At 44.1% G+C, this 15,077-nt stretch overlaps 1 protein-coding gene across 2 annotated transcripts in view; it reads left to right on the forward strand.

The window, feature by feature from the left end:
* PKP3 (plakophilin 3) overlaps nucleotides 1-15,077 on the forward strand; it is a 159,399-nt gene that overhangs the window by 51,221 nt on the left and 93,101 nt on the right. Inside the window, exon 2 of one of the 2 annotated variants that reach the window (XM_068261366.1) lies at nucleotides 14,218-14,401. In XM_068261366.1, coding sequence (XP_068117467.1) covers nucleotides 14,218-14,401 — 184 coding nt within the window. Of the gene's footprint in view, nucleotides 1-14,069; nucleotides 14,402-15,077 lie in introns of those variants that run through there. The other variant, XM_068261367.1, reaches the window with a different exon arrangement.

Consider the following 15,077-nt stretch of genomic DNA (forward strand, 5'->3'; position numbering starts at 1 on the left):
TGTCGCCTGTGATAAATTTCAGAATGAAAATCAGGGTGAAGAAAGATTTTACATTGGGGAAAGATTGACTAAACAATTTATAAAGTAATATTGTAAAGAATATGTCAAACAAAGGAATGAGGCCATCACATGCAGTGGTCTCTAAATGGCTACCTTAAAGGGGTTCATGTCATGTCCCGCGCCGTCCTCTACGATCCGTCGTTCCCTGCCGCCGGTCCCGGTCTAATTCGGCATCTGATCCAACTGCGGCTGCGCGGCCATGGCCAGTACAAGAAGACTTCGTACTGTGCCTGCGCAGTAAGCTCCCGATGACGTGCGTGGAAGCGAGCACTATTAGTCTATTTAGACGAATAATAGGCCGGGACCGGTGGCGGGGAACAGAGTATCGTAGGCGGCTGGCGCGGGAGGAACAGACATTTCTGTATTTCATGCCATACGCCAACCCTGAGGCATTCATTATGAGGTGAGGATAGCTGAAGAGGAATCTTTGTTTACATTATATAGACCAAAATAAAATTTGTACTGAAGCCCGATAGTTTTTTCTATTTCGTTTTTTTGATGCTCTGTAGGTGTTACACACCAGTACTGTTGTGTGTAAGAACAGTAAGCCATGAGGGCCATCAGGACACCTCCTCCTTGTCCTCCCTCTCCAAAGGACAGAGCATGCTGCTTAGCAGACACCCAGATTAGCTTGTCTATGTTGGAGCAGAGTGTTCTATACACGCAGATAGGCACCCAGTATAACATGTTAGAACTCTTTACTGAAGAAAAACTTGCAGAGATAAATCATACACCACCACCAGGAAATGCAGCTTACTTAGGAAAAAAGAGAATGCAGGAAATAACAATCAGATCACCATTACATTTTACACACAGTGACACCTTGAGGTTGTATTACTATACTGCAGTTTAAGGTAATAGTGTTGATAAATCTCGAACAGTCTGCACTGGTATTAGTGGGAAACTGTCACCTGAAGAAATCATCATGTAATATTGTTTTGTTTGATAGAAACAGAACATTACTGTGTGCAAACATGACATCATATTCTACAGTCTGGCTACCATACAGGTGGCCTTGAAAATTCATTATTTGTAAAATGTAATTATTTAAAAGCTCCTTCAAATTACTTTTTCATTTTGAAAGTGCCTTGGTAGTTTTATTTGTATCGACTGATCAAGATCAAGGCTCTTTTGTTATTCCACGCTTTTGTAACATGAATAATTTATGGGAATTTCACTGTTAAAGGGATATTACACTTAAAGTGAACCTTAACTCTGAAGCATAACAAAGTTTCACTTAACTGGTGCTTCCCAAAGTCCCCTGCAGCCGTCCTGTGCCCTCACAGCTCCCTGAGTGTCCTCCGGTGCCTGCTGCGGCCTCCAGTGGGAGGAGCTACAGGAGGTTGGCCTGTCCTACTGCTGCACAGAGCGTGATCCCCGCTACCGCGCTAATTCGCTGGCTGAGTGTGAGTAGATCACAGACAACCGCCGTCGCTAACAGGACGCTGCAGCTTGTGGTTAAAACTACAGGAACAGCATACCCGTTGGGACTCGTAAGATACAGCGGCTTGGCAAACCCCCCAATTGAAGTGATAGCTGCATTGCGAATTACTCTATGTTCTGGTTGTGCTGTGCTGGACTTGCTAATGCTATGCAATAACATGCTAACTTGCTGACCACAACCTATAATAATGGGCCTTCATCTAGCCAGTGATGTCATGTTGCGCTGTGTGTATTAAGGTGGAAATGGCTTGTTAATTAAAGTATCTGAGTAACTGAGTTTAAGGCCCTCAGACAATTGGTATATCTGCACATGTAGCACAGTTGAGTACACGGTGCAGCTGGATTTCCAATTGACATGTCACTAGACCAGTGAGTTTTTGTATATACCGGATGATGGAAAGGTGGCTCATTCGCAACCCCCCCCCCCCCCATGCCTCCTCACTCCCCTCTTCCCAGTGCAGAGTTCCGAGCAGAGCAAAAGTGAGAGGGTAATCCCCCAGCTCTCTGCATTTCACTGACAAGATTTCCCACCAGTTGCGGGCACCGGTCGTTTCTTAATACTGAAGGTACCTCTGGCTACCTGTTACTAAGGGTCACCTGTAGCTATCTATGATGGACAAGGGAAGTGAGGGATAAGTGACAGCTGGGCCAGCCAGCACACTTGCAGTGTGGCGGGGGTTTGTAGGTTCATGGAGGGCGAAGTCTAAGGATATCTGTGTCTAAAGGCTCCAGTGATGTAAATCCGGGCCTGGTACCAGTAGTCTGTTTGGGGTCTAAACTAGATAAACTGAGAGGCCTGATGGGTAAATTGTGTCAATTGTAATGAAAAAGCAAGAACTATTCCAACATCCCTCAATCCGGAATCAGTCAATAAACAATAGATAATCAGCCTGCTCACAAAGATTGTCTTGTTTTCCAGGAATTGAGCACACATATTATCTGTTGTTTATTGACTCACATATAGAGGTGATCATTACCAGTAAAGCACCAATGAAAAACTAATATAGCATTTGAAGTAGGACCCCTGGTGGGCTTCTCTTGTCCAGGGGCCCCAGTGTGGTTGCAACGTCTGCATTCACCATTCCTATGCCCCTGGCTAGATGCAGATCCCTACTTTTACACATTTTCAAAATGGGTTCTGATCATTCAGATTACAGATTGCCCAGCAAGCTCATGGTGAACTTCTAGGAGTGTGTAAGGGGCTAGAAAAGGACCAAACAGCCAACGCTATGCAAAACAGAAATTTGCATCTTAAAACAGAATGTATTTGGGATTATTCAGATTGGGGTGAGCTCTGAGGTGCCCCACAATGCATCACTGCTGAATATGCAAATAACCCCTTTATTGTTCCTGAAAGCTAACCCCACCTCCCTATCCACTGGAATGCAATGATGTGTTAGCTTGTTAATTGTACAGAGCCATAATAATCCAACATGCATTAAGACTGTTTTGGACTGGTTGATCCTCATCAGTGCATGGCATGGATTAATGTGGCTCTATGGGGTAGGACTTGAAGCACCCAGAGTTACAGATTGCCCAGCAAGCTCATGGGGAACCAGAACGCCTAGGAGTATGTAAGTAGCTAATAAAGACCAAAATAAATACAGCTGCAGATCACCACTTTAGGGCAATTCTGGCAAGAGATCAAAACTCTGGCTCTTATCCAATTAACTTTTTCTCCTAAGTTTTCTCCCAGGAGATAATTTTTTATCTTATCCAAAAAAATAACTTTTCAGCAATTAGCAACTGAAAAAGTTTAGGTAATCAAGTAATATCAAACTTATTTTGAGTATTTTCTTGCATGGTGGGAGCATTAAAGGCATTTTATTTGAAAACATCGCCTTGGAAAACTCAAGAGAAAAGTTAATAGGATATGGGCCACTGACTGTGCCTGTGCAATAGCATGGAACTGCTCATGCTCAGCAAACAAAACCAAGTTAGAGTGAGTGCCTCCATGCTACAATGCAGGTGCAAAACATCCTCCTGCACTTGCGCAGTGCACTTTTGTCTGCTGCGAGGGATCCCAGCGTTGAAACGGCAAGGTGAAGAGGGACCTTTACTGAGGTGAGTACCCATTTAGGCCATTTTTTTCCATACAGGTCCACTTTAAAAGGATGATCTGATTTTCAAAAAGGAAAATAGTGCCAAACACTAAACATAGCCGGGCAGCCGTGTTGAACTGAACACACCGTGGTTTTTTTCCCAGGGTTAAGATTTGGATACTTACTTAAAGCGGACCTGAAGATGGTTGAAAAAAAAAAAGAGATTCACTTACCTGTGGCTTCTGCCAGCCCCCTGCAGCCACCCTGGGCCTACGTCAGTCCTCAACGATCCTCCGGTTCCCCGCCGCAGCGCAGTTTCGCTTTGTAGAGTCGCAGTCTTCTCCACCTGCGTGGCACTGGCTGCTTGCGTCCTCGCTCGCGCTCGGTTGCCAGAAGCGTCCTGCACAAGCGCAGTCGATATTTTCTCATACTGCTCCCCTTCGCAGGACGCTCCCGGCGCCAGGGGCGCAAACGAGGATGAGTGCAGCGAGGGATGCACAGGCACAGTGGTCGTCAACTTGTAAGTCGGCTACACCAAAACTGCGCAAGGGTGGGGGACCGTTGAGGACCGGCGCATGCACAGGGCGGCTGCAGGGAGCTGGCAGAAGCCCCGGGTAAATGAAACTCTTTTTTTTGTTTACCACCTTCAGGTCCGCTTTAAGTAGTGGGAAGGCTCTGAATAGTCCAGAGGCTTCCCAGATCCTCCTTGTGCCTCTCTGTGTATGAGAGCATCTATACAGGTCTGCACATGCATAGTAGAGTCAAACCACATGTGCACGGAGGAAAAAGCATGAGCAGCTTTCTTCTACAAGGCGGTACAGATGCGCCCATACTCAGTAGGAGTGCAGTCGTGAGAAGAATATTCGACAAGCTCTTATCAAATATGTTTAGAGGGACCCAGCGCTGGAAAGGTGGGCTGCTGGAGGATCAAGTAGCCTTTCAACTATCCAGATGCGATGGGGGGGGGGGGGGGGGGATACATAATTCGGACACCGGCTATTGCCGGCAGCTAAATTACCTCTTTTTTTTTCTAATTTTAAAAATTCACTTCAGGTACACTTTAAGCAATCCCATAACTCTATTATGTCATTCTGATAGAGCGCTTGGTTATTGGCCCTAAAACTAATTACTGTATACTGTATTCACGTAGAAATCAAACCTCCAGCTGTGTGTAGGTTAACGTCTGTACAAATGGTTGGATGTTTAAGGTGAACATGAAGAAACGTCACCTCACATCTTACAGTTCGTAAATAACCCAGAGGGAATGATCTCTTCTGCAGTCACAACGCAGTCACTGCAGAGTCACCTCCGGCTCTATGTGTGGCCCACATTAGTTTGTACTTGTCTTTGAAAAGGAATGTAGCAAATGAAAAAAAAACTGTTTTGTTTGTTGTTATGACAACATGTTTTTTAAATTGTTTGATGATCAAGCATGAATTGCTGGGATTCTGTAACTGGTTAAAAGAGAACATCATATAATAAATAATGGCATAGCTGAATGTCTTTGAGGGTTTGCAACTTAAAGGGAACCTGAAGCGAGGAAAATTATTTAACATAAACACATGATGTAGCTGCAAATGAATATTACATACTAACCTCACTGACAGTTCCTCCCAGAAGCTCACCATTTTCTTCTTACAGTGATCTCTTTCAGTTCTGACAATATTTTGTCAGAACTGAAATAAACCATTTGCTGTCAGTTATATATCAGCAGCTGTCAGTTACAACTGAATGTGCAAGGTAATGTCCATGTTTCCCTATGGCTCAAGTGGGTGATATCACAGTTTAACAGTGTGCTGACCAGGAAGCTGTTATGGGGTAATGGCCATTTTTTAAAATGACGGACGGAGAATTCCATTGATCACAGTGGACAAATGGGATGCAGGAGAGGAGAAAGAGATTAAGGAGTAGACTACACAGGAGGTAAGTATAACCTGTGTATGGTTATTTTGACTTTTTATTTTCAGTTAAGGTTCTCTTTAAACTGAAGCTGTGTACAGACACTAGACATTTTTGGCAAAAAAAACTATTTTTCGAATCAATCGACAAAAAGCCAGAATTATTATTGTAGGTGTTCCACACTATCATTTAGTGATTACTAAGGCAATTGATGAATGAGCACTAATATAGCCAGGTGGGTGAATAAGGGGTGCAAGAAATTTAGGCGCCCAATTTCGGCTAGTAGAATATTGGTATAATTTACCAATATTTTACGGTTTAAAAGTGTAAATTATCGTAGTAAAATATTGGAAAATAATACCGATTTACTACAACTTAGCCTAAAGGTGGCCACACACCACACAATTTTTAAAATGGCTTTTCATTTCAAGAATTGCAATCAATTTTTCTGACTGATTGTAACATTGAAAAAATCTGACCAATGTACCACACACCTGTGGTCAATTTTTACCCAATTATGAAAAAAAATGATTGACAACTCTGAGAAAATAGCTTGGAAGTATACATAAGAAACTTGACCATTCAATTTTCATAAAAATTTATCAGAAAAATCCAGCACTCCCGATAGACTTTTATTGAATAAAAGTGGAAATCCAATCGGATTTCTTGTTTAAATAAAAAAAAAAAAAAAAAAAGCTTTTGATTTTTCGGAAAATGCAATAGTTTTTATCGAATTGCTGTAAAATCGGATCATTTTATTTTATATCGTGTGTGGCCACCTTAACACTACTCTCACACAGACCTCTCCCTTACCGATGCCTAATCTTAACCTCTCCCCCCACGCCTAACGCTTAAAAATAACCCCCTCCAATGCCTCACTTTAACCACCCCCCACACCTGAACCTTAAAAACAATCCCCACGCCTAACCCTTAAAAACACCCCACTCCTCGCCTAACATTAACCGATCCCCTGAAGCTTAACCCTTAAAAACACCCTCCACCACACCTAACCTTAACTGCTACCTCATGCCTAACCCTTAAAATCACCCTCCACCACACCTAACCTTAACCATCCCCTACGCCTAACCCTTAAAGTGTACCAGAAACGAATAACAACAAAAGTTTAATACATACCCGGGGCTTCCTCCAGCTCCATTTGCACGGATCGCTCCCACGCCGCCGTCCTCAGTCTTCTCCAGCTCCGGTACCGGGTCCCGTAACTTCAGCCAGTCCGACGCAGGATAAGTGCGCTCTTTATGTATATCTCCAGCGGCGGTGTGGGAGCGATCCGTGCGCATGGGGCTGGAGGAAGCCCCAGGTATGTATAAAACTTTTGTTGTTATTCGTCTCTGGTTTCCTTTAAAAACATTACTCTCCATGCCTAACCTTAACCCCCCTACACCTAACCGACCCCCACCGCTATTATGGTAATTTTGGGGCATCACCAATTTTAGGGCATAGACATAGATTATAAATAGTGGCTATAGTGTGAAATTTGCTAATTATCGGGCACCCTTAAGTGTCAAATTTGCTATTTATCAGGTGCCCAAATTTCACACTATAGCCACTATTTATAATGGTGCCTGTGCGGTGCCCAAGTTTCTGATGATAGCGATAATGTGATGATCCCCTTATGCTCAGTTGCTTGACTAAAGTCAAGTAAGACAGCTTGTCTGTACAGCAATTGTTACGGTTGCCTGGTGGATGATCCTGCTCTGATAGATTACCCGAACGCAGTGCATGCAGACAGAGCATTACCGCATAACTTGCGCATTAACAGTGGCATTGAAGCATTCACAACGGTTGCATAATGTGAAATGTGACTTTTACCCTCTGTTGCGTTGCGTCCCTGTTTTTACAAGGAATGAGATGCCGCTCCCACTTAGCCTAATGATGTGGCATAGTAAATTAGTAAATTGTCATCATGAAAACTCAAGCCCACAAAGTAAAAATAAATAAAGAAATAGTTTTGGATAGAGTGGAGAGGGTTAAAACCTACACTAGATCTTTACTTCTGTGCTTCCTCATGGAGAGATTTTCCTCATTAAGGGCCAGTCCACACTAGGTATGGTTGCACAATGCAATCCACGCTCCAGGCTGCAGTTTTCAAAAACCAGAGTGCAAATGGATCCTCTTTGGAAAAAAGAGCATCCGTTTCCGTTCCAATTTTAACCCCAAAAAACGCGACTTTTTTATGCTGTTGATATTGGCCAACAGCAAGGAAGTGGGAGGGGTTTTGTTGCAAATACTCTATATGCTAAGGTTGATCAATAGGAAGGAAGTGGGTGTGGTTATGGAAAAAAAACAGTAGTTTAACTATTTAAAGACACGTGGAATGTAGTGGGGAGGATTTTGAGAGTGGATTATGGCCAATAGGAAGGAAGTGGGAGTGGTTATGCTGTAAAAAACAATTGTTGAACCATTCTCATTCTCATTCTCACCATAATCAAGTCCTCTGTGTTTATGTACTTTTTGCTGGGCATGATGGCAGTGCTGACTCTCCCACCTTGTCTCGCTCGTCTCTCCCAGCTTGTCAACAGAAAGCTGTCAGAGATGACGTTGAGGGGAGGAGAAGGAGGTTCACTTCAGGCAATCCGTTTTGGCATCCGTTTTGTGTGCAAAATAGCCTGTGTAGAGGGAGATCCATTTTTGTATTGCCTTTCACTACCCCTCCGTGTATCCGTGGTCCGTGAAGTCCCAGCAAATCCGACTCTCTATTCAGCTTTTCAAGCCGGATCCCTCGGATCCGTTTTTTGAAGCTAACATTGGTATCCGGGTCTCCGGTTTTGGTCCGGGCCAAAAAAACTACGAAGCCATAGATACTTTTTTTTAAAACAAATGTGAAGCGACCCTTACCTCCCTCCACAGCAGATGAACCGAGCGCAACAAGACAAACTTGATGTGGCTTCCAACTTCTGCATTCTAAAAGAGAAAAAACAATAACAACTCTTAGGTGCCATAGGTGATCAATTAACTACTTTATTGTAAGAAGGTAAGTCTAGACCTCCACCACACTCTCCCTCCCCCTTTCCCACCTGCCCTCAAAAAACCTGTAAGAGCTTGTTTCCACTAGGGGCGATTTGCAGCATTTTCCCCATGTGCATTTGGATGGTGAAACACAACCTATTGAAATCGATAGGCTACCGTTGATTGGCATATGGGGAAAAAAATAGACGACATGCATTACAAAATCACCTCATGCATGTGAATCCCTATAGCCATGCATTGCCAGGACTAGAGGAATTGGGATGCGTTCTCAAATTATGCATGTTACAGGGGAAACGAGCCCTAACTGGTCATTATGCCATCATACATATACAACATCATGTGATGCGACTGACTGAGAAAAACGGGGAAGATCCCCCACCTTATTCTCAGCCAGCAGTGCACTCTGTGGAAAGCCTTCACTACACATTGCAGCAGTAAGGGCTGGTGCACACCAAGCGGCTTTTTCAACGTTTCTGCAGCCGCTTGCGGCTGCGGATCCGCTTGGTCAATGTATCTCAATGGGGTGGTGCACACCAGAGCGGGAGGCGTTTTGCAGAAACGAAAAATGCCGGGGTGAGGCATTTTTTGGATTTCGGATGCGTTTCTGCCTCAATGTTAAGTATAGGAAAAACGCAAACCGCTCTGAAAAACGCCTGTTCAGAGCGGTTTTGCCGGCGTTTTTGTTACAGAAGCTGTTCAGTAACAGCTTTACTGTAACAATATATGAAATGTACTATACTGAAATCCGCTGCAGCAATCCGCAAAATGCTAGCAAAACGCCATAGAAAAATAAAAAAAAGCGTTTCAAAATCTGCTAGCATTTTGCGGATCTGCTAGCGGTTTTTGGTGTGCACCAGGCCTTTGTCATTTCACAAATGCAACTTTAATCCTCTTGTATATAGACTGACGGTTCATTACTAGGATCCGCAGCGCAGTTAAAAGAAGGTCATTTTCGTTTTTAAAATGGCTCCAAAGTTAAAACATTGCTCTGCTAAAATACCAATGAAGTAGTGGTCACATGATCGCTGGAAGTAGCTTCTTCCAGACCAAGATCTCCATCTGTCTCTGCATCACACGGAAATACTGGGACATGACCCTCCAGCTCTGCAGGAATCAACGGGAGCTCTGGGCAGGGGGGCACTAGGCTGCGGAGGACCCCAACTTTATTAAACCGTCTCTCTTACAGATACAGGGGAGCTCCTCCAGACTAGTTGTTGTTGTCAGTAAAGGAGTCATGTTGGCCACACTGGGCACTCCTTCTCATTGTGGTGGTGGGTCACAAATTGAAGTCCCCAACCCAGCACTATATGTATAATAATCGCGTGATTCAGATCACCAGAACTGCAAAGCACTGCGTGAGAGAGATGTATGCAGAGGCAGAGGAGAAGTGGCATATGAGCACATTGCGTCGCATGCAGTCAATGAAAAGTATGCTTCACTGCCACTGTTAATGCGCAGTATGTGGTAATGCTCTGTAAGGGTGCCGGAGTCCACTGGATCTCATGCGCTCTGAACATAGTTACGTAGCCAGTTTATATTGTAAAAAATTACTTCAAGTGTCCTTCAACTCCCACATAGAGAAATAATTACCTTTTGAACTTTTCAACGCTACTATTTTTGTAGCTGTGTATTTATATAGTGCTGACATCTTCCCGAGCACATAGTTTATATAGTGATGTCGCAAACTGTCCCTAAGAAGAGCTCACAAACTGATCCCAACCATAATCAGTCACAGTCATTGTCGTATGTTCCTATTGATGGGACAGGATTTTTTTTTGGAGGGGGGGGGGGGATGTTTTTGGAATATGGAAGGAAGCCGGAGTACCCGCCAGAGACAAGCCATGCAAATATGGGGAGAGAAACTCCATAAGAACTTTTCAGCTCTATCCTGTTATCAGGAGTCTCTGTTCAGCTAGATGCAAGTGTTTAGCTTCTGATTACCTTTTAATAGGGGATCTGCTACTGTAAGTTGACTGTTATGACTGCATAGATAAGGCGCTAGTTTATGAAACCTTGTAACAAAAATAAAGGGGAACACTAGCAAGTTCCTAGAAATGTACTATATGTAGCCCGGTTTATCTCATCATGAGCCTGACGCAGATTTGCGGTAAGACTGCTATGCGCAGGTAGGGCACTGCAATTTTACCACATCTGACAGCGTAGTGTGTGTTACCTAATTAATGCAACTCAGGTAACGCGGGTTAATGGTAAAATTACTGTATGCTCCCTGCACACAGCAATCTTACCACAGTTTAGTGAATCAGGGCCCATGTCACATGTCATTCTAGATAAGCATACATGTATGGGGTTGCTTGGTCTTCTCATTGTACAAATCTTTGCACTCTAGAGTACACCAGACTGTATATACCAACTTGTCAGCCTCTGTTTAGGCATTGGTTTATTATTATGTACAAGGTTCTATCTCAAGCCCAATCTACACGATACGATTCTTTATACGATTCTATTTGCGATCCGATTAAATCCGACATGTCCGATCGGGATTCGATTCAATTCGATTTGCCATTGCAAAAACAATGCCAAATTGGATTGAATCGAATCGAATCCCGATCGGACATGTCGGATTTAATTGGATCATTAATAGAATCGTAATCGAATCGTAGAAAGAATCGTATCGTGTAGATGGGCCTTCAGAGTGTTGCTGAGTTTGAAAAAACACAGATTATTTTAAATACAAGCTAACAATTGAGCCTAGTGTCACACTTGGAAAATGACTGCGAAAACTCACATAATGCTTCCTAATGCACAATCGCACCGCGCTGGGGGCAATGTGCGGTTTTCCGCAGCAGGGAAAAAAAGCAAACAGAGCTCTTTTCCACTAGCAATCGCCTAATGCAAACGCAAGCAATTGCGAGTTTTCATCAATTGCGATTATGCATTTATCTTTAAACATTGAAGTGTAATCGCACTTAACATCGCTCCAAAAAGCATTTCACAAAAAAAGAATCTCGAAAATGAAAAGTACTTTCCACGGTTGCTATTTTAAAGTAGCAACCCTAGCGATTTAAAAAAACGCTGGCAATTTGAATCAAACCTCACTCAGTGGAAAAGAGCCCACACTGTTGCTTTTCATCGCACAACGCATGCGATTCCGCTATCCTGACAGTCAGCTGTGCTCAGCTTGCTGCCGGCCAAGAATGCAGATTCGACCGCAAGTGTGACCCTACGGTCCCTACCCTTAGGATTTTGTTTCATTTCAGTACTAAAGAGATGCCATTTTAATGGTAGGGAGAGGGAGAAGTTTCCATAAAAGTGAGAGAAGAATGTGACATTTCTGTATAGGAGAGTGCGGGGAAAGCAGGGTGTAAAAAAAGAAAAGCCCAGCACAACACAAGTAAAGCTGGAGAGGACAAGCAAGCACAATAAACCAGTAAAGATGTTGATGATAAATGGTGTCAAATGTTCCTCCCCATTTAGGGGTCTTTTTCACCCTCCTTGCAAACCAGTTTTCTTCCCTGTCCAATATATGCACCTATCTCCAAATAAAGAGTCATTTCACCGTGAGGATTAAGCTGCCCATTAACAGTACTATATTTTTCTCATATACAATTATTCGATTAGATTTGAGGGATCGAAAGTAATCGGAAGGCAATTATCGATTGTTCCCATAAACCGGACAATTATGGCGCTTTCTTTCTTCAGATACGATTGCAAAATTCAACATTCTGATCGATGGAATTTTCTATTCCAATTGACCATATAATCGTTTTACACAGATTTTTTCCATGATTTTCTGTACAATTTGATCATAAATATCTGGCTGAAAGATTGCATCTGAGTAAAGTATTCTACCATTAACAAACAACTTTAGGTAGACTACTGAATTCTGATCTGCAGATAAAGGTCCGGTTCACACAGGCGTCTAAACGGGGCAGCTGTGGCATTCAAGCGCTGTCCATTAAAATGGATGGAAGCGCTTTTTAAAAAACTTTTTTTTGCGCTGTTCATGTAAACACCATGCTTGATCCAGCTGTCTCATCTCCCTCTGGTCGCTAAACATAGGGTCCAGGATCGTCTAAGTTCGGTACTTCCAAATACTCAGAGGGAACTTCAAATGCGACACGACAACAGAACAAAAGGAACCTATGCCAAACGCTTTTCTGTTTGATTTCAGAAAAGCATGAAGAATTAGCTAAACGAGACGCTAGCAGGTCTTTTATGTTGTGCCACATGATTGTGCAGGGGTGGTAAAAACAAATGCAACTTTGTCAGAAGTTGAACCCTCTACCATTCTTTTCCTATGGGGTGGAAATTCTGACAGGTTGCATAAAATGCTACCTGTAGTGAAAATATTTGCAACCTCTTTAGAATATGCAACCTCTACCATTTCTCTCTCATGCAAATCTTCCAACCTTTCTGCCTAACACTAACCTAGGGTAGGTGTGCCTGAGGGCATGAGCCCACTAATGCAGTTGTGTCTGCTTCTGTTCTCTTTTTTTCAATATTGATGTGTAACTGAAAAGCAGACAAGACTGCGTCAGTGGGCTCAGGCCCTAAAACTACCCTCCACCCATCCCTAACCTACCCTATCCTGTGCATAAAACTACCATCCATCCATCCCATGCCTAACCTACCCTATCCTGTGCCTAAAACTATTATCCACCCATGCCTAAAACTACTCTCCACCCATGCCTAACCTATCCTGTGCCTAAAACTATCCTCCACCCATCCAATGCCTAACCTACCCTATCCTGTGCCTAAAACTACCCTCCACCCATGCCTAACCTACCCTGTCCTGTGTTTAAAACTATCTTTCATCCATCCTCTGCCTAAATGCTCAGACACACTATAAGCGCTTTTCTGAGCACTTTTTGGCCAGTAGAGCTCTTATTGACTTACATTAAAATTGCGGTAAAATAAAAATCGCGAAAGCTCCAATGGCCAAAAAGCACTCCGAAAACCACGTATACCGTGTCTGAGCCCTAACCCTAACCTATGCCCCCCCCCCCCCCCGCCTAACACTTATCTCTCATCCCCTCTGCCTAACACTAACCTTCTCCTATAGGATGCAAATACTGATAGGTTGCAAAATATGCTACCACAGAAGCTTGTTCTTCAGATTTGTCTTTGCGCTCCTCAGTGCAACAGCATGCAAATATCACATTGCTTTGGTTTTTGTTCATGTGTTGGATCTTTAGTCTATAAAAGTTTGTTTTATGTTCTGCTGAGTTTGAAATGAACACAGAGATTGTTTTATATGTGGCATGAGGATTGTGTGAGAGCAGTAAGGGGATGACATTGGTGGTGGAGGGAGGAAGATTCCTGGAAAGTGAGAGGGGGGTGTAACATTCCTGTATAGGATAATAGCAGTGCAGGGAGTGGGGTGTGAAGAAGCAGCACAATGCTAGTGGAGCAGAAGAGAGAAGCCAGGCAGAGTCAGTGGAGGGAGAGAGATGTCTGTGCAAGGTGCAGCGGCAGCAGCGGCAGGTGTGACTGAGGGAGTCTGCAGGAAATAGGAAGAGCCAGGAGAGGAGCTAGGCAGACAGGAAGGGACACACACTGCAGAGGTGAGAGCACTGGGTCACAGGGGCGGGGCGGGGGAGGCAGCACAGGTAGGAGTGCTGAGGTAATGGCAGGGTGGGGCATCCAGGCACACTGATAGCAGCGCTGTGCTGCTCTATACACAAGTCCAGGCGCTAGAGAGCCAGGAAGCAGCCCGGGAGAGGCACTGCTCAGGCGGAGTGTAGTCAGGCAGCAGGTGACTGGAGTGCGGAGGAATACAGCCCTCACCATGCAAGAGAGTCACTTCCTTATGTCGGCCCTACAGCCCAACTCGGAGATCACCTCGCTGGCGCTGCCCACCGACTCCCAGCTGGACCGCAAACTGCGCGAGGAGAGCCAGGAGCTGCGCAATGCCCGGGTACAGGAGCAGGTGCGGGCCAGGATGATGCAGAAGGGGTCCTCCTCCTCCACTCTGCGGAACAACTCGTCCTCCAACTCCAACTACACAGGTAAGGGCAACACTGTGCAAATGTCTATCTGATATATATATATTTCTTATGCATATGTATATATGGCACTGGCATGGCTGGATTGCATTATTGTGCGCTGGCTCTCATACTTGACAACCTGTAGTCAGGATAACACGCCCTCCCCGGTGTGCTCTAACAACAGTGGCTATTGCTCTGTACAGGGCAGGGTCATCTCATTCATTGTATTACTGTATTTGGCTTGTTTCACTGATGACTTCCCTTTCCCTTGTCATTCCTGCCAGAGAAGCATCAGCTCTGCAGATTTATTCTAGCCAAAAAAAATAGACATGGGCAGTAGTGTAGCAATAGGGGATGCAGAGGTTGTGCTCACACCAGGGCCCTTTAACTATAGGGACTTGCTAGGGGCCCTCCCGCAACCACAGTATTGGCTCTTCAATGGTGCTGTGCTGGTAATGATCACTTCTATATACATACATGCTTCTGATAGTGGTAATCATTAAAGGACACCTGATGTAAGAGGGATATGGAGGCTGCCATATTTCATTTTAAACAATTCATATTGCCTGGCTATCCTGCTGATCTACTGCCTTTAATATGTTTAGCCTTAGACCCTGAACAAGCATGCAGATCAGGTATTTGTGACTGGATTAGCTGCATGCTTGTTCAAGTGTGCGATTCAGAAAACTACTGCAGC

The sequence above is a fragment of the Hyperolius riggenbachi genome, chromosome 11, assembly GCF_040937935.1.
Source record: "Hyperolius riggenbachi isolate aHypRig1 chromosome 11, aHypRig1.pri, whole genome shotgun sequence".
In the NCBI taxonomy this organism is placed as follows: Eukaryota; Metazoa; Chordata; class Amphibia; order Anura; family Hyperoliidae; genus Hyperolius; species Hyperolius riggenbachi.